Genomic DNA, 17,652 nt, shown 5'->3' on the forward strand with positions numbered 1-17,652 from the left:
TCTTGGTGCTGATGGCATACAGACGGAAATGCTATTACACTTAGCTCCTGTTATTGTTCCTTAGCTTTTGCATTTGTTTCTTATGTGCCGGTAATGATCTTGTATACCTTTATCATGGCGAATAGTACAGGTGGTACCGATTCATAAGAAAGGCTTTAAAAGTGATCCAGGTAATTAGCTTGACTTCTATTTTTCGTAAATTGTTCGAAAAATGTCTATATCCTAGTCTGTTAGCTCAAAGTCCTATTCTCAATATTGCTCAGGTTGGATTCCGTGAATCTCGTAGCTTCTCTTGATCAAATTCAATGTCATATTGAAATTTGTTCTATTCTCTGATGTAAACATAAACGCTTTCATACACTGGCCTTTCTGGATATCCAATCAGCATATAATACTGTTAATCGATCATATATTTGGAGAGTACTGCAATCCCACCTCTGTCCTGCCTTACTTGGCGTTCTCACAAATCTTTTTGATCGGGTACAAATTGAAGTTATATTTGATAATTGTGTTTCTCATCATTTTTCAAAACTGGGGCTGTCATCATGTTTTTGAATGTTTACACATTCACAAACACTTGTATTTCCCTCTCACAATTGATGACCCAATATCGTCCCTTTTCAGTATGCTTCCACGGCGTAAACCCCGTCGTAACTCTGATTGTCTTAGCTGGTTTATTCTCTGGCCTACCCTTTGCACCATTCTACATGAATTAGAAGAATCCTTATTCTTATAATGCCTTTATAGCTGGCTGGGTCAATATAGAACATTTCATTGCTACATGCTCACTGCGAGAAAAAATTTAAAAAAATTAAAAAAAAAAAAATACACGGAAATAAAATAGAATTTAATCGTATTGATTTGAATACTGAAAACATTAAATTAGACTGGATAAATTTATATACATGTGTATACTTTAACGTAAAATATTATTACAACAAAATGAAGGATAAACAGCTTTACAAATACATAAAAGACACTTCTTAAAAGATAACAGTACTGTTTAAAATTTTTATTAATTTTTTTTATCAGACCCATTATATAAGTTGGAAGTATTAAAATGTAGATAGTATTTTTTTTTTTTTTTTTTTTTTTTTTTTTTTTTTAATATTTCAATTCAACATAACACATTAAAGCATAAAAAAGGATAATTTATTTTATAAAGTTAGACTAAAAAAAATGGTATAGTATACAAAATGATTAATAACCTATACTACTAATGATACCGTAGCTAAGACAAATTGTAATAACAGCAGCAACAAGGGATGAGGGAATGCCAATTAATATAAAATCTTTAATTTTTAAATAAGGTTTTCCTGTAGGATCTTCAAGCATAATAGCATTCATATTAGGGAAACTAAAAGAGGAACAATAAATTAATAATACGTTACTTTGCAAAAAAAGAAAGAAAGAAAGAAACAAAAACCGGCTTTCAATAACTTACCCAGATACGGGAAGGCCCATTGCAACAGAACAGACTAGACCCGTAGTCATAACCATTAAATTAGGACGTGGAACAGGAAGATGCTGACCAACCTCGCTAACAATAGGTAAAATAATCAAGGCTGCAACTGTATGGCTGACAAAAGTAGAAAACACCAAGACTAGCATACCAAAAATAAATGTAATAGAAAGAGCAGAAAGATTATTAACATTGCCAGCAATCTGATGACCAATTACATCCAAAAGACCTGAGCTATTAACTGCATACCCTAAAGCCATTCCACCTTGCGCAAGAATAATAACAGACCATAAAAAGTTATTTAAATCATTTTTGTTGAGCATTTTGGTTCCAAATAATAAAACAAATGGAATAGCACCAATTACACCATTATCTCCCCAAAAGTCATTCAAAGCAGATTCTGCACACCAAAGAGCAATAGTAGCTAAACTAACTAGACAAACCCAAATCTGTGATAAAGAAGGTCGGGAAAAATGTTGAGATTTGATAACATTTAAATAAGGCGTATCAAAATCAGGACGAAAATAAAGAAGCAAAAGTATCCAAGTTGTTAAAATAGTAATAAAACCACATGGAATTGCACCTACAAACCAAATACCCCAACTAGGGCTTGGGTTCATTAAATTAATTGTAATAATATTTTGAGGTGATGAGATTGGAGATAAAAGTCCACCAATACAACTTGCAAGAGCAATTCCCATAATTAAACAGGGCGCAACTTTAGAATTAGGCTTTAAGGTCCTTAGAATAGGCTATCGTAAAAATAAATACATAAATTATACAATGCTTTAATATAAATCAAGATCTTTTTTTTTTTTTTTTTTTTTTTTTTTTTTTTTTTTTATACCTCTGCTAAAGAAAAACATAAAACTGGAGTAGCCACATTGCTAATCCACATACATAAAAAAGCGGCTAGATACATATTAACTAAAATAACCCATCGAGGCTTAGAGCCAGCTTTGCTCAAAACAGTAGCAGCAAATGCTTTGGCAATACCATGTTTACTGAGCGCAGCAGCGATAGCAAAACCACCAATTAAAATCATAATAGTGTCATTAAACATTTGTGAAAAGACAAGTTTTGCTGCGCTTGAAGCGCTTATAGTACTACCGCTAGAATCTCGGATAATTTTCATAGGTACAATCATCAATGGAATTAAAAATGCTGTAGCAAATAATGGTATACACTAAAATTAGAAAAAATATTACTTTTTGAATATTTATTCTATTCTTGCACATATATATATATATATATATATATATCATTACCTCAGAAGCCCACATGAGAGCAGCAAATATCAGAAGCGCTAAACATTTACTTGCTTCATAATGTCCCATAGTATCAATGCACATCAATACAATGTATGAAGTAATACTAATTAGAAAACCTATGATGTTTGATATTGTTTGGCGATTGATGAAAATATGAATTATGGGAATAAGAACTCTTCGTTGAGGTACTGTTGCATGTGCATCCAAGGTCTGTCTTTCTTTGCCAACCAAATCCTTCCATACAGTAGTTCGCTCAAACTGAATGTGATCGCGCATATGCATTTTAAGTTCTACTTCGGCATTATGCTTATTTCCTACAGTGAATATTGCAGCGTACATACTTAAAATATGCTCTAATCTTTGTTCAAATTGAGCAGAATTATCTTCACTAAATGCTTCTACATTGTTAACTATTTTTGTAAGGTAGCTTTCCCTTAGATTGTAACCCGTTACTTTATCCCATTTTTTGAGGATTTTATCAAAAGCAGTTCTGTTGATATTAGCATATGATTTGAGTTCTGTTAAAGCAATATACGTAGCAGCGCATCGAACTCGAAAGTTATAGAATTGATTAAACTCATTCACATTATCAGGTTGATAAAGAGATATATGTGAATTTTTTCTACGACGAAATCCCATAGATTGCATAATACGAGTGGGAGGCGTATTAATAATGTCTTCAGTATAACTAGACATACCACCATGCTCACTAAGACTTTTTTCGATCCTTGAGCCACGACGAGAACGAAGAGTAGTGGAATTAATCGTATTTGACCGTAAAGGAGCATGTGCAGCTGAGAATCTCCCTACTAAAGGAGATAGAGAAAAAGCTCTTTTATTGATCGTATTATTTTGGTTGTTATCTTCGATACTACTTGACATAACGCTAGAATGCTTATGTATAGTTTTTGGTGTATTATATTTGGCTTCAGCGTTTTTACTACTATATAATGGGCCTGAGGACATATCTTCATCTGCTTCTGCTTCTAAATCAGATGTAGGCGCAAAAAAGGTGTTAACATGTAAATCTTTTGTCCCACTTTCTGATGATGATTTTTTCCTTTTATTATGTTCAGAATTAAGACGTTCTAATGCGGTTTGAGTTGAAATACTTTCTAATAAAGGCTGCCGAGTTTCATCTGGCAAAGGAATATTAAATGTATGAAATTCAACCTCGAGCTCATCTGCATCATCAAAAAAATCTTTTTTCTTAGCTACAAAAAACTTGCTAACTTTTTGTAGTTGAATATCAAGCTCATTTAAAAAATATTCATTATCCATATTAACATATATTCCGTTATCTTCGTCAGTGGCTGCACCTTCTTCATCAAATTTAAAGTTCCTCTTTTCGTGAAAACCTTCTTCAATCTTTTGTAGGTGGCTTCTTGCATCAAAGTTTTGTTGATCGATTCTCTTTTGCTCAGTTTGATAAACAATTTTTTTAAGTCGGTCATAGCTTGAAATAATAATAATAATAATAATAAAAAAGAAATAATTAGTATTTTTTTTTTTTTTTTTTTTTTTTTTTTTTTTTTTTTGAATATGAAAATTGCATTATTCTATTTCTTTTACTCAACATATTTATCCAACCATTCCGGTACAGCGTTTAGTATAAGCGAATGTGCAAACTTCATTCTATTCAATTTCGTTCAGTCAAAGGAAATATGAATGCTATGCGTATGAAAAATAATAACAAAAAGAAAAAAAAAGTTTACTTTGTAGGCTTATTTAATTCTTTTAAAGGAGCTTTTTTTTTCATTTTGTAATAAAAATTGAAACTTATCCAAACTTTAGGTAAAAAAAAAAAAAAAAAAAAAAAAAAAAGATTTTGCCGTTTATTTCATGCTAGTAGTTTTTAAACATGATATGATTATTGCATTTGACAAGCATTTGACATAGAAGACCAAACATCTTTGATACTTTCTTTGATAAAATTGGATTTCTGTTCTTCGTTAGGAATTGTCAATATTTGTCTTAACCATTTACACGTGAAGCGTTTTCCATTATTTCTGGCCTCACACATACTAACAGCATGACATAATTCTCGAATATGTCTCTGAGTATAACTACTTGACCTAACATTTAGGGTAGAAGTAAAAATGACAGATGGTTGAAATGACTTTGAAAGCTTATATATTCTTCTAATTTCTGAAACAAATCCATCTAAATGTATAGTTTATTATTATATATCAAATTATAGATCACTCTTCTTTTACTAACCTTGACTTTCTATGACAGCATCAATATTATCCTCTAAATCATCCCTTAAATCTTCATCAACATGCGTAAATACAATTATAACAAAATTCCAGAAATCTTTACCAAGCAATTGATGAAATAAAATAAGCATATTTTGTGTATATGCATCAAGTCTATATTTGATAGATGGTGGTGTACTTATTAGATTTTTATTTATTTATGTATTTGTAAATATATAAATTACCTAATATCATTTATATTAAAAACTAAAAAAAAAGCACTTACACCATGTTGTAAAGATTTAAAATATTTTGTCATTTCATGAATTACTTGACGATCTTGAACATTCGAATCCACTAATCCTGGAGTATCAATTAAGTGACAGTATTTTAAAGAAGGTGCAAATTTCCATTCTTTTGTAATTCCATTTATACTTTTTGTAGTAGCCTATACATTGTTTATTTTTATTTAAAAGGGATATATTTATATTTTCTTTATTACTATAATTTTACATTAGTTCCATCACCAGTTTCAAAAGTATATTCACCAGTAATCGCATTCAATAAACTAGACTTGCCAGTTCCGACACTACCTAATGCAGATACAACAAATGTGTTTCTTTCCTCCCCTACTTGTAACATTTATATTGCTTTTATTCATATTAATGCACAATGAGCTTTTGATTAAACAACTATTTTTATTTTACCTTTGAACTAAGTAATTAAATTTGTTATTCAAGTGGTGGTAGTAATATACATTTTAATGTTGTACAAATGTACTTCTGTTGCTTCTATGTTAACAAATATAGAAAGCTAACGTATACAGTGACAGATAGTGTAGTTTAAATTTTCAGAAGGTGTGTGTGTGTGTGTGTGTGTGTGTGTGTGTGTGCGTGGGGGGGTTTTTTTTATATGATTATTTTTGAAATATTTGAATAGATTCATTCTTTAAACACTTTTCAAATGTATCTGAAGAGTGCTGAACAAATGCTTTGAGATGACTAAAAGGAACAGAGTTGTAAGCCTCCGTTATTCTCGTGATTAAATCACTCGTGTCGTTGAATGTGCTTCACTTAAGCTTGAATTGGTGGAAGTCTTTCTTTTACGACTAACATTATCAATTTTTATTTTTTTCGATACTTGGGGGTTCCTGAGCTCCATCGCTACGACGAATTTAGCGCTAATTGCTCCTAAGATAATGTGTGATATTGCTCTGGTAGAATGTATAGTAATTTTAATTGGTGCACTCTTTTCTGACTAACCTCTGGGTGGTCTCAAGTTGATGTCAAATCCTGATTTGTTTATTAAAACACAGTTCCCAAGAAAGCTCACATCCCTTTTACTCCCTTATATCAACCCACGCCTTTTCGATTCGCGAATCTTAATTCATTGTTTCTCGCTACAAGATGACAAGCTATTCTTTTGAATGAGAAACTGCATTCGTTTTTTTTTTTTTTTTTTTTTTTTTTTTTTTTTTTTTTTTTTTTTTTTTTTTTTTTCAAGAAAACTTGAACACTAAAATTCTTTAAAGTGAAATTTTCGAATTTCCCAATAAAAGACGCAACTGCATCATTCACTCAAGCTTGAAGATGTCCATCATAAAAGTCGATCCAATGAATTTTGTGCTCTTCTTCAAGTTGACCTGTCTTCCTGTTCGCTTTGTTTGCTTGCCTTTCAAATATGTTTCAGTCTTTATCAATCTTTGTCTACTTTTGTGCTGTCCGTTCGGCGATTCCACTAGCTAGTCTTCTAGACTTCACAGCACTATATAAAGCTTCTTTTTGTGTATTGTAACTGTTAAGGTTTACAAGTAAAATAAAATAAAATAAAAAAGATAAAAAGTAAGTTGAGACTTGTTGTTAGTTTTATTGAGATAAATGTTCATTTACAAATAAAGGTAAATAATGTGAGAGAATTTATATCTTTTGTGAACAAGGATGAAGATAAAAATATAACAAATCGTAATTGATAATATAATATAACGATAGAAAAAAGAACAATAATTTAATTATTATAACATTAAGAATCATTATAGAAATATATCCATGTCTTTTGTTTCTATATATTTATTTTTATAACTAATACATGTACTTTGAGTGAAATCAATTATTACGTGTACTAGCATTATTCTTAGTTTATCCTCAGTATGATTTATATTCAACAGTACAATGATAGAAGAAGATATATTTTTAAATGTAGAACTTTTCTTAATTATTTTTTTTTTCTATACAAGTGCACTATATGTTCTATTATGACTATTTCATCTTATTGAATTAAGTTACAAATCTTACAACCAGGACAGTCTACACAACTGCTTGTATTTATACTAATGGATCCTGAATCAAAGAAATTAAAAATAGCTGTCAAAAGAACACAAGTCGTGAAACAGTGTTAGTATTCAGATATACATTGTGTTGATTCAAGCTACTGATTTATATGAATTATCTATTGCATGTTATAATGATTTTCTTTATCAACGTTATAAAAATAAAATATTTATAACTGACGCGATATCTTAAGTCTTTTATTATATGCCCAGGCTTATAGTTTATCCTGTGTTATGTAATTTATCTTTTATGATACTACTTATGCTTATAGCCAGAGTTTTTTTCATTCATAGATATAGATCATAAGTATTTTTCTGCTATAGTATCATGAAACAGTTAGACTTGTTTTTTTTTTCTCTGGATATTACTTTCGATATTGCGTCTAGAAGTCTAGCGAGGAAGGTCCTCTATAGTAGAACTGAATATATTCTTACATAATGATTCAAAAGCAGGGCTTACTAGATAATTGTCTATAAAGTTAAAAAAAAAACTATGGTTTAAATACTATTCATAGTATTCGAAAGGAATATATATAGCTACAACTACAGCTATTCATCATTGTACACTGTATATAATAGGAAAACATCTACAATAAAATTAAATCTAATAATTCTCGCTTGTTTTCTGGAATAATATTATTGAAGCATGAACTCAATTAAATTGTTTCTTTTTTTTTTTTTGTCAAAAATTAAAACAAAGTATTTCTTTAAAGAGGAATAATAGTATGTACTGTATATAAAAAAGGTCTATAAAAGAAAGAAAGAAAAAAAGTCAAATATGTATTTTTTTTTATATATATAAACCATGGCTTATAGTTATATATTGTATATACAGTGTCATATAAATATATATAAATATATAAATACATATATTATTGCATATTATTCTCTATGAATAAGCACATATAAACCAAGTACACCTAATAGGGCAAATTTCATCCAAGGATAATCATTCATTAAAATAGTTACTATACCGACATAGGGTAAAAATCTATGCATTGTATATATAAAAACAATTAAGGCTGTAAACAGTATGATTGTAATGTACTTCTTACCCTTTAACTTTGCCAACAATATGTTCTTTATGAATCCACATTTGTCCTCTATTATATAAAACACGATCATCTGTAGGATTGTTGTCTCCTTTTGTTAAGATGTATTCTTTCTTTATGTTTGTACTATATCAATAAAATTAAAAAGTAAATATCGTTTATCATACACATATATTTATATGTATATATTTTGATAATTATTTACTCCTCATGAATCTTGACTACTCTGTGTACAATAGGAATTGGTTTGCCTGGCAATTTGAAAACACAAATATCATTTATTTGTATAGGCTCTTGTTTAGGTAAAGAAAGGAATAATAAGTCGCCACGATGAAAAGCAGGTTCCATACTTCCACTATATAATATAACTGAAAGAGTAAGAGAGAGAGAGAGAGAGAGAAAGACAACAAAAAATGATTCAAATAAAAGGATATATTACCTTAAAACAACTACAATAGGGCTTTCAGTGTTAGTGACAATGGATAGAGCTTTCCAAATCATAAGTGCAGATGCAGCAATGCTCATGATGTTTAAAATTTGTAATGCGACCTTTTATAAATAAAAACGCGTTTAGATAATTCAAGAAAAAAAAGTAGATATATAAAATACAAAGCAATAAATTTACCTGTCGCATGTTCATTCTACGTAATTCAGCAAACATTATACCAGATTCCAAAGGGATTAAAAAGAGAAAGAGAATGAAAAAAAAAAAAAAAAAAAAAAAAGTAAAGTGGATTATTGTTTTTTTAAAGTCCACCACTTCCCCTTTATTATTTTGTTTTTTACATGCACACATGTGTTTTTTTCAAGTATTTTTTGATAAATACATATTCCATTATGACATGCATTCTTTTAAATACATATACAAATATTCATATTTTACAATAACTTGAAATATGAAGCATGTCATGATACTATTTTTCATTGGTTCTTATTATTATGAATAAGTTCAAAAAGAAAAGAAAAGCAAAACAAGCAATAATATCATAGTAATCTAGTATCTATAATTTTATATATCTATTTCACAAGTATATTATCAAATGCTTATTATACCCATTCAGTAATATCTTCTTTGCCCCAGGTACGAGTATTATAATTAACAATAAGCCTATCATTTTCATCTGTATAGATGAGTTTCTTTACATGATAGATAGTCTCACCGCGCATCATTTTTTCTGCTTTTACTCGAGTAATACGATAGCTTTGAGCGAGTTTCAAGCGATCTAATGCATCTTGATCACCTCCAAATTCACGTATATTAGCCCATGATTTAGTTTTACTCTCATAATCTGCTACTGCATCCCAATAAGCTTTTACGCATGCTTCATTTAAAGGTGGTGAAAGACAACCAGCTTGAGGACTTCTATCTGCTTGAATATCATCTACTGCAGGTCTATTCGCATCGCCTGTAATAATAATAGGTAAAGAGCCTTCATCTATATAATTTTCTAATTCCGTTACATTTTTTGTAAATACAATTTTACTAGCTACAACTGGATCTAATATAGGCGTAATCAAATTCCAAACTAGACAGAAAACAAAAAAAGATAAAAAAATAAATAAATAATATACCATTTTAAATGATTTCATCTTACTTACTTTTAGTAAAGACCCAAGGTGCTTTATGTACACAGGCAAGACCTAAAGTTTCTGGGTAATAAGCTTGGAAACAACTTACTAAGAATTTAACTACTTCAAAGTCCTATTATGATTTTTTTTTTTTTTTTTTTTTTTTTTTTTGGGGAGATTTGAGTTAATATGCTCCCCCAAGTTTTGTTGCATGTATAAATTACCATATTGGCTAATGTAAAATTATCAAGATTGAATATAATGCAAACACCTTCCATTGGATAATCACAAACAAGACGTGCTGTTTCCATAATATATACAGTTAAAATCTTCATTACTTCTAAAGGCTGATTGTCTTTATGGTGTACTTGCACGTTGACAAAACTAAAAAGGATGAGAACAAAAAAAAAAAAAATTATTACCTAATACAATAGACACAATAAGGGGTATAATTAAACAATAATAATAGTAGTAATAACATAATACTTACCAGACACCACGACCCTTTCTGTCGGGACCACCTAAAGTTACCATTTTACGTTTTAATAGTTCTTTAAAAGAAATACCTAAACCCTTTTTTGATTTTTCCAATTCTTGAATCAGGCCCGTTTCACCTAAAGAAACCATTTCATTTATTCTCATTTCTAACCTCCAACGTAATGTGTTTGTTAGCATATTAAAAGCAGCCTCAAAATCCCATTTACGAGCACGAAGGAAACGTAAAAGAGTAGCGTCTGGATTATTTGTAGTAACCATTCCCCAAAAGGCTTCACGTAATAATGAACCTGGGATCATAGGCAATGCCTTCTCTAAGGGCAAGCTTGACCAACGAGGATCAATAGTTGTACCTAAAAAGTAGTCTTTAACTGGCTCTTCCTTTTTGGAGCCAAAACCCAGGAAACCACCTGTCTTTTTAACGGGCTCTGCTGAATTAGCTTGAGGTCGTACTATTTCTTCTCCTGGCTGTTCAAATAAAGCAAGAAGACGTAACCACATATCTTTAAGCATCTGTGTTTGTGGCTCTGTTAAAGATCCAGAATAACCTTCTTTACGATTCTCAAGGTTCAAGCTTCTAGGAAATATAAGTGTTGACATATTTTGTATTCTCCTTTTTTTATAATAATAAGAAAAATAAATAAAATAAAATAAAGCAAAGATAAAATAAAATAAATAAAATAAATAAAATAAAATAAAATAAAATAAATAAAAATGCCTTTTTCATTTATTTCTGTTTCACTGAGTTTATGTAAAGATAAAAATCAAAATAATTAAATTTTATTGGCTAAATTTGACGTTTTTAACATACGCGAGTATTATAGAATTTACTTAATTTTATAAAGTCATTTTCTGTTGCTTTCAATTCTTTAGAATCTTTCAATAAATTAAACAAATGTTGCAAAGCTATTTAACAATTTAATATTTTCCTATTTTACGAATGTTTTCCTTTGTTTTTACCTTGTTGATGTTTTTTATCTAAAAACATGACCAACATATCAATTCGCTTTACTTGTGATAAGCCCTTTAGTACATTGAAAATAACGTCAGGCTCCTTTTCTTTCGCATATTTAGTTTCAAGTAAATCAATTATTTTTTCAAATTGATCAGATTCTAAAGATGATTTGAAGATAGAAGCATATGACGTAGGTGGAATGATCTATTATAAAATCGATTTCATTATTTGATTGGCCTTTTCTTTCATGTGTAAAGTAATGTACCTGGAAGTATTGGTATAAAATATCATCTCCTTTAACTTTATATGTTTTCCAATCTCTTTCAAATTCAAAGTTTGTATGAGGAATTGAAAACTTTAGGGGAGTCTTTGATGGTTTGACTGTTAGAGTTATTTCCTTCTCCTTCTTTATAGGTTGTATTTCTACGTTTCTTTTAGCTTCTTCTTTCGGCTTTGTATAATAATCATCTATTATATTTATATGTAATCTCCTTTTTTCTTCTTCTTTATTATTATTTTTCTAAATAAATACTTAATAAATGATAATTGTATCAGACCAAAAAAAAAAAAATACCTTTATTTGTGATTTTTCTACAGTTTTTGGTATAGGTAATTTCTTTAATTCATCCAAAATTGATTTATTGTTAGGCTCTAACTTTAAACCCATTTCAAAATCTACATGCATAATTAAATATACATATACCCGACTATCATATAAATATAAATATATATATATATATTGCTACCTTTTCGTGCTTCATCTATTCTTCCAAGTCCTTTTAAAGCAATGCCACGTCTCCAGTAAGCTTTGACATTATTAGGTTGAAGTTTAATACCCCTTATACAATCCTTTTCTGCCTCTAAATAGCTAGTAGTAATATAATCAATTTTTTTAATGTATATAGATGTATATACAACTTACTTATTTATCTTTAAATAAGCCATGGCACGATTCACAAAATAAACAGATACTGTTGGATCCAAATCGATTGCCTTCCCATAATGTAAAATGGCATTTTTATAGTCTTTTTTACCGAAATATTCATTACCCTAATTAAATGTTCTTCAGTAAATCCAGAATTGCCTATTTTCAGCTTTCCTATTTGTTTTTTTTTCTTACTTTTATTTTTTCTGCTTCTGCTTTTTCGACTCTTGTTTGTGGCTTTATTGTATTAGTTGCAAGTATAGGTTCTGTCTATTTTTTGTTTTTTTTTTTAGAAAAAAAAAGGGTTAGATATAAGGAATTGATTACTTATAACGCATCACATTTACTTTTTTTAATTTATCTAAGCCAACAGGTTTTGATTCATCAACATTGATTTCTGTTGATTTTCTTACAGGTGGTAATGTCTAAAATAGGAAACCAGGTTATTTAACTAAAAAAAAAAATGATTACATTGTCGCCAGCATTATTACTTGATCATGAATAAGCTTTTTTCTTATTAACTTTTCATCCTTGGAGTTAATTTCAGTTTGCCATGATGTGATATCTTTCCAAAGAGCATCTAAATTTTTTGAACTTGTCATTTTACAATGTATAAAAAGAAAAGTAAAAAAAAAGCCCCAACAACAAGTCACTATTTTTTTTTTTAATACATTTATATTTGGCGGCTGCATTAGAAATTTTTTTTGCCTTAATTTGGAAATAAGGTGTTCTTTTAAGTTCAAAGGAAGTTATATTGTAACACTTTTTCATTCATTTTAATTGGTTCATGAAAATTTAACCAGTCAAAGTAAGATAAAGAAAGTTTGAAGTATGAGGATTAATTTCATATTTACGCATTTACGTACACATACATAATAAGCATTTTTTTTTTATATATTTCATTTGAAAGAAAAAAAAAAAAAAAAATGTCATCACAGACTTCTTTTGGGAATGACACAAAAATTGATGTCCATGCTCCTGCATCAACTTATTATACAACTGGCGAAAACGCAAGGAATAGAACAAGAACTTATACGGTAATTGTCGTCAAGATATATATATATACATGTATATACATTTATATGAACTATTATGAATGACATTGCTTAATTGCATGAATTAAATAAACATCCATGGACTAACTTTATATATATGTATTTATGTTTGTATATGTAGAGACCTCGCCTTGATACTCAAGCGAATGGAACAAGTTTTGAAGGAACTCGTAGACGTCGCGCCTCTCATGGTAATAACATCATGATATAATACACTTTTTTTTTTTCATAAACAAATAGGTATTCAATTTATTCGTTATATATAGATGATAAGAATAAAGCACGTAGATTTTTAATTGATGTTGAAGAAACACAACGTAAAATATTGGAGCAAGAAGATACAGATGGTGATTTTCAAATTACTATTAACGATTTAGGGCCCAAGACGATGTCCTTAGGTACTGCAGATTCTGGCGGTTATCGTAAGATTGATATTCGTGGAACGTATATGCTTTCAAATCTACTTCAAGAGCTTGCTTTAGCAAATGACTACGGTAGAAAGCATATTGTGTTGGATGAAGCAAGATTGAATGAAAACCCTGTTGATCGTTTATCTCGTATGATTAAGCATAATTTTTGGGATGGTTTAACCCGCCGTATTGATGCAGATTCATTGGAGGTCATTTGTCCTGATCCAAAGAATAGATCTCCAAATAAAAACCCTCGCATCTATGTTCCTTATGATGATAAGGATGCCTACGAATTCTATAAGAAAGTGAGCGAAGTTCGTAAACATATGAAACTTGAAGTTGAATACTTACCAAAGGAAATTACCGCAGAATATGTCAAGAGTATCAATGATCGCCCTGGTTTGCTAACGTTGGCGATGCGTAAAGTAAAAGATGAGAATGGGGATGAGACGTTTGTAGGTGAACCCTTTGTTGTCCCTGGTGGTCGATTTAATGAAATGTATGGATGGGATTCTTATTTTTCTGCACTAGGACTATTAGAGGATGGTCGTATTGAGTTGGCAAGGAGCATGGTTGAAAATTTTGCTTACCAAATTAAACATTATGGGAAAATTTTAAACGCAAATCGGTCTTATTATCTATCTCGTTCTCAACCTCCCTTCTTGACAGATATGGCTATTAAAGTCTATGAACGACTTCATCCAGATGATGAAGAAGAAAATAAAGCTTGGCTAAGACGGATACTTAAATCGGCTATTAAAGAATATTGGACAGTCTGGATGTCTGAGCCAAGATTAGATAAGAAAACGATGCTTTCAAGGTATCGTCCTGATGGCGCTGGTATTCCTCCTGAAACGGAGGCCTCTCATTTTGTTCATATTATTGAACCTTATGCTAATAAATACGGTATATCGGTTGAAGAATTCAATGAAAAGTATAATGATGGTATCATTAAGGAGCCTGAACTTGATGAATACTTTTTACATGATCGTGCTGTACGAGAATCAGGTCATGATACAACCTATCGCTTTGAAAAGGTGTGTGCTAATTTGGCTACGATTGATTTAAATGCACTTTTATATAAATATGAAATGGATATTGCAGATGTTATTCGTGACTATTTAGATGATGACTTGGAAGACTTTGATGGAATAAAACAGAAATCAGAGGATTGGTTGGAAAGGGCAAAACAGCGTCGTGAACGTATTGATAGATACTTGTGGAATGAGAAAAAATCACTTTATTACGATTATGATACTATAAAGGAGGAACAGACAGATTACGAGAGCGTTACTGCTTTTTATGCACTTTGGGCAGGTTGTGCAAGTCAACATCAAGCACAAGAGATGGTGAAACATTCGCTTTCAAAATTTGAAGTATTAGGTGGACTTGTGTCAGGAACTGAAGAATCCCGTGGTGTAACGTCATTAGAAAGACCCAATCGTCAATGGGATTTTCCATTCGGATGGGCTCCTCATCAAATGTTAACATGGGCTGGTCTAGATAAATACGGTATGAGAGAAACAGCTTCAAGATTGAGTTATCGTTGGTTATATACGTAAATAATAGACAAAGAAAGAGAGAAATATATTTTTATATTTATATGTTGATTGTACTCTATTTTTTTTTTTTACTAGAATTACAAAAGGTTTTGTCGATTTTAATGGTGTTGTACCTGAGAAATTTGATGTTGTGAGTTTATCTCATAAAGTTGAAGTTGAATATGGTAACGTTGGAACAGATTTTAAATGTGTACCTCGAGAAGGCTTTGGTTGGATGAATGCTTCATATCAAGTAGGACTTAGTTATCTTACAGTTCAAATGAGACGAGCTTTAGGTACATGTACTCTTCCTGATCTATTATTTGAAAAGGCAATGATGAAAGAACATCGTATGCTAGGTCTTACACCCGAAGAAGAGAAAGCTGCTATACTTCGTCGTCGTACTTCAACTGCAGCAGCTAGAGCCATTACACGTAATGGTAGTATAAGTGCTGCTGTAACTCGTATTTCATTAACTGATGGGCCCAATAATGCAGCTCATTTTTAATTATTATTAAAATAAAATAAAATAAAATAAAAAAATAGCATTAACATATAAAAAAGTAATTGTTTTTTTTGTCTTTTAATTTATTATAAAACTAATTTACAACTTGGAAATACGATCATTAGTAATTAATTCAATTACTTTTGCACTAGCCCCCCAACTAGATTGATATCCTATGTATATCAAAAAGAGAAAGTTTAGTTTAATGAGATGGAAAACATTTACTTTTTTTTACCATGAGAGCCATGACCATAATTGTGACACACAGTAACTTTTTGCCCATTAGAACGCTCTATATAAATAAATATAAATAAATGGCTTTATATCCTTTTTTTTTCTTTCTTTCTTTCTCTACTCTAAATATCTATATTTACGTTTAATTTCCTTTTCAATGCGAATACCATTTTTACGACCAGGTCTAAAACCAACATTAATAGAAATAATATCAAAATCTTCAGGGCCTTTCCCATGAGTGATTCCAGAATAAAGGTTATAGCAGCGTTGTAAAATATCTTTAGTAATAGCTTCATCTGGTTCAGTTTCTTTCTTGACACGATCTACTGTACCACCACAAATGACTGTGCCATCATTTCGGGGAATAATATAAGTCCATCTATCATAGCCTAGTATAGTATAATAGATTTTTTTTTGTAAGAATATTGAACTATAAATAATTTGATAACTGTACCATCAATATAATATTGAGTCTATTAATTAGACAGTACATGAAGTTTAATTATTCCTTAAAAAAATTGAATTTATATATTATCTTTCAAATTTACCTTAACATGGGGAGCACGAACAAGAACAGTTTGACCCCGAATTGGGAACATTGTATGATCTCGAACATCTTTAAGATGATAAGATCCTAAACCAGTGCAATTAATGATAATATCAAATTCTTTATATTCTTCAATCACTTCTTGTATACTATTGAATGCCTTCCTTTCAATACGTCCTCCAAGCCCTTTTAATGTCTTGACTAACCATTTTAAATATTTTGGTACATTTGCGGTAACTATATAAGCAAATTTAATATCGAAAAAAAAACAGCAAAAAAAAAAACTAGATTAGATTAGTTTTATTACAAGATTCAAACGTGTAACCATGAGACACCCCAGAAATCAATTCATTTTTAGGAATTTCTTTAACCTTTTTGTTTGTTTATAAAGATTAGATTCTCTCAAAGGAAATTATTAACCAAAAAAAAAAAAAAAAAAAAAAACTTACATTTGCATAAATTTTTTTAACCCAATAGACATCTTCTTCTGGGGCAGCAGGTCTTTCACAGTATTGAATACCAGGACAATACATAATATTAGCCTCGGGTTCTTCATCAGCAAGTCGTTTAAATTCTTTCATAGTATATGTGTCCATATCTATTTATGTGTGTGTATAATAAAATAAAATAAATTTGAGTTTTATAGTAATTTTCTATTAAATATAGAGTATACCTTGAAGACGATAATCATTATAATCAGCGACTGTTAAAATGGAGGCACCAGCCCAAGGAGAAGTATATTCAGATGATAAATCACCAGGTACATGTTTTGCTATCACCAAGACATCCTTATATCCGTGTCTTAAAAGACTTATAGCAGTAGTTAAACCACTTACACCCGCACCTATTTAGTGTGAATATGAATATGTATTTACATTTGCTTAATAATTTTATACTAAATAGTTAGATAGTGTTTATACCTAGGACAATAACTTTCTTTGACATTATAGATATAATTATTTCTGGGGAAAAAAAAAAGAGGAGAAAAGAAAGGATTACTGCTATTCACTCTTATCTTCCCTGGAAAAAAAGAACTTTTTTTTTTTTTTTTTTTTTTTTTTAACTAAACCTTAACATACTTACAAATCCAATAATAGTTATACAAGT

The 17,652-nt window shown here is 30.1% G+C and overlaps 7 protein-coding genes across 7 annotated transcripts; 1 reads left to right on the forward strand and 6 right to left on the reverse strand.

The window, feature by feature from the left end:
• Window positions 1-1,200: 1,200 nt before the first annotated feature.
• Window positions 1,201-4,404, reverse strand: BX663DRAFT_478170 (SPX domain-containing protein; the record flags this gene model as incomplete). Its single annotated transcript, XM_051524296.1, has 5 exons — window positions 4,306-4,404; window positions 2,731-4,189; window positions 2,310-2,648; window positions 1,445-2,214; window positions 1,201-1,357 (listed from the first exon to the last, which is right to left on the reverse strand). Exons 1-5 carry the CDS (start codon window positions 4,365-4,367, stop codon window positions 1,201-1,203), a joined length of 2,787 nt encoding a protein of 928 aa, XP_051379590.1. The 5' UTR covers window positions 4,368-4,404.
• Window positions 4,405-4,564: 160 nt separating this feature from the next.
• BX663DRAFT_545518 (P-loop containing nucleoside triphosphate hydrolase protein) lies at window positions 4,565-5,656 on the reverse strand. Its single transcript, XM_051530930.1, has 4 exons — window positions 5,445-5,656; window positions 5,177-5,379; window positions 4,954-5,105; window positions 4,565-4,896 (listed from the first exon to the last, which is right to left on the reverse strand). Exons 1-4 carry the CDS (start codon window positions 5,571-5,573, stop codon window positions 4,604-4,606), a joined length of 777 nt encoding a protein of 258 aa, XP_051379591.1. The 5' UTR covers window positions 5,574-5,656; the 3' UTR covers window positions 4,565-4,603.
• Window positions 5,657-7,996: 2,340 nt separating this feature from the next.
• Window positions 7,997-8,987, reverse strand: BX663DRAFT_520691 (uncharacterized protein). The gene is made up of 5 exons (XM_051529138.1): window positions 8,935-8,987; window positions 8,749-8,858; window positions 8,515-8,664; window positions 8,313-8,435; window positions 7,997-8,248 (listed from the first exon to the last, which is right to left on the reverse strand). Exons 1-5 carry the CDS (start codon window positions 8,968-8,970, stop codon window positions 8,140-8,142), a joined length of 528 nt encoding a protein of 175 aa, XP_051379592.1. The 5' UTR covers window positions 8,971-8,987; the 3' UTR covers window positions 7,997-8,139.
• A 227-nt stretch (window positions 8,988-9,214) lies between these two features.
• On the reverse strand, window positions 9,215-11,055 carry BX663DRAFT_520694 (CRAL-TRIO domain-containing protein). The gene is made up of 4 exons (XM_051529139.1): window positions 10,369-11,055; window positions 10,103-10,262; window positions 9,909-10,011; window positions 9,215-9,835 (listed from the first exon to the last, which is right to left on the reverse strand). Exons 1-4 carry the CDS (start codon window positions 10,971-10,973, stop codon window positions 9,357-9,359), a joined length of 1,347 nt encoding a protein of 448 aa, XP_051379593.1. The 5' UTR covers window positions 10,974-11,055; the 3' UTR covers window positions 9,215-9,356.
• A 64-nt stretch (window positions 11,056-11,119) lies between these two features.
• On the reverse strand, window positions 11,120-12,888 carry BX663DRAFT_520696 (uncharacterized protein). Its single transcript, XM_051529140.1, has 9 exons — window positions 12,745-12,888; window positions 12,601-12,678; window positions 12,449-12,523; window positions 12,251-12,378; window positions 12,075-12,196; window positions 11,903-12,003; window positions 11,594-11,848; window positions 11,334-11,532; window positions 11,120-11,279 (listed from the first exon to the last, which is right to left on the reverse strand). Exons 1-9 carry the CDS (start codon window positions 12,853-12,855, stop codon window positions 11,176-11,178), a joined length of 1,173 nt encoding a protein of 390 aa, XP_051379594.1. The 5' UTR covers window positions 12,856-12,888; the 3' UTR covers window positions 11,120-11,175.
• Window positions 12,889-13,179: 291 nt separating this feature from the next.
• BX663DRAFT_554789 (trehalase-domain-containing protein) lies at window positions 13,180-15,767 on the forward strand (the record flags this gene model as incomplete). The annotated part of the gene is made up of 4 exons (XM_051531562.1): window positions 13,180-13,290; window positions 13,430-13,499; window positions 13,575-15,276; window positions 15,356-15,767. 4 exons carry the CDS (start codon window positions 13,180-13,182, stop codon window positions 15,765-15,767), a joined length of 2,295 nt encoding a protein of 764 aa, XP_051379595.1.
• A 41-nt stretch (window positions 15,768-15,808) lies between these two features.
• On the reverse strand, window positions 15,809-17,558 carry BX663DRAFT_520711 (uncharacterized protein). The gene is made up of 9 exons (XM_051529141.1): window positions 17,466-17,558; window positions 17,219-17,389; window positions 16,995-17,143; window positions 16,853-16,916; window positions 16,547-16,782; window positions 16,453-16,471; window positions 16,139-16,387; window positions 16,000-16,056; window positions 15,809-15,937 (listed from the first exon to the last, which is right to left on the reverse strand). Exons 1-9 carry the CDS (start codon window positions 17,488-17,490, stop codon window positions 15,864-15,866), a joined length of 1,044 nt encoding a protein of 347 aa, XP_051379596.1. The 5' UTR covers window positions 17,491-17,558; the 3' UTR covers window positions 15,809-15,863.
• Between the last annotated feature and the right edge of the window lie 94 nt (window positions 17,559-17,652).

This window comes from Cokeromyces recurvatus (genome assembly GCF_025118155.1).
Source record: "Cokeromyces recurvatus strain NRRL 2243 chromosome Unknown BX663scaffold_29, whole genome shotgun sequence".
NCBI classification, from domain to species: Eukaryota; Fungi; Mucoromycota; class Mucoromycetes; order Mucorales; family Mucoraceae; genus Cokeromyces; species Cokeromyces recurvatus.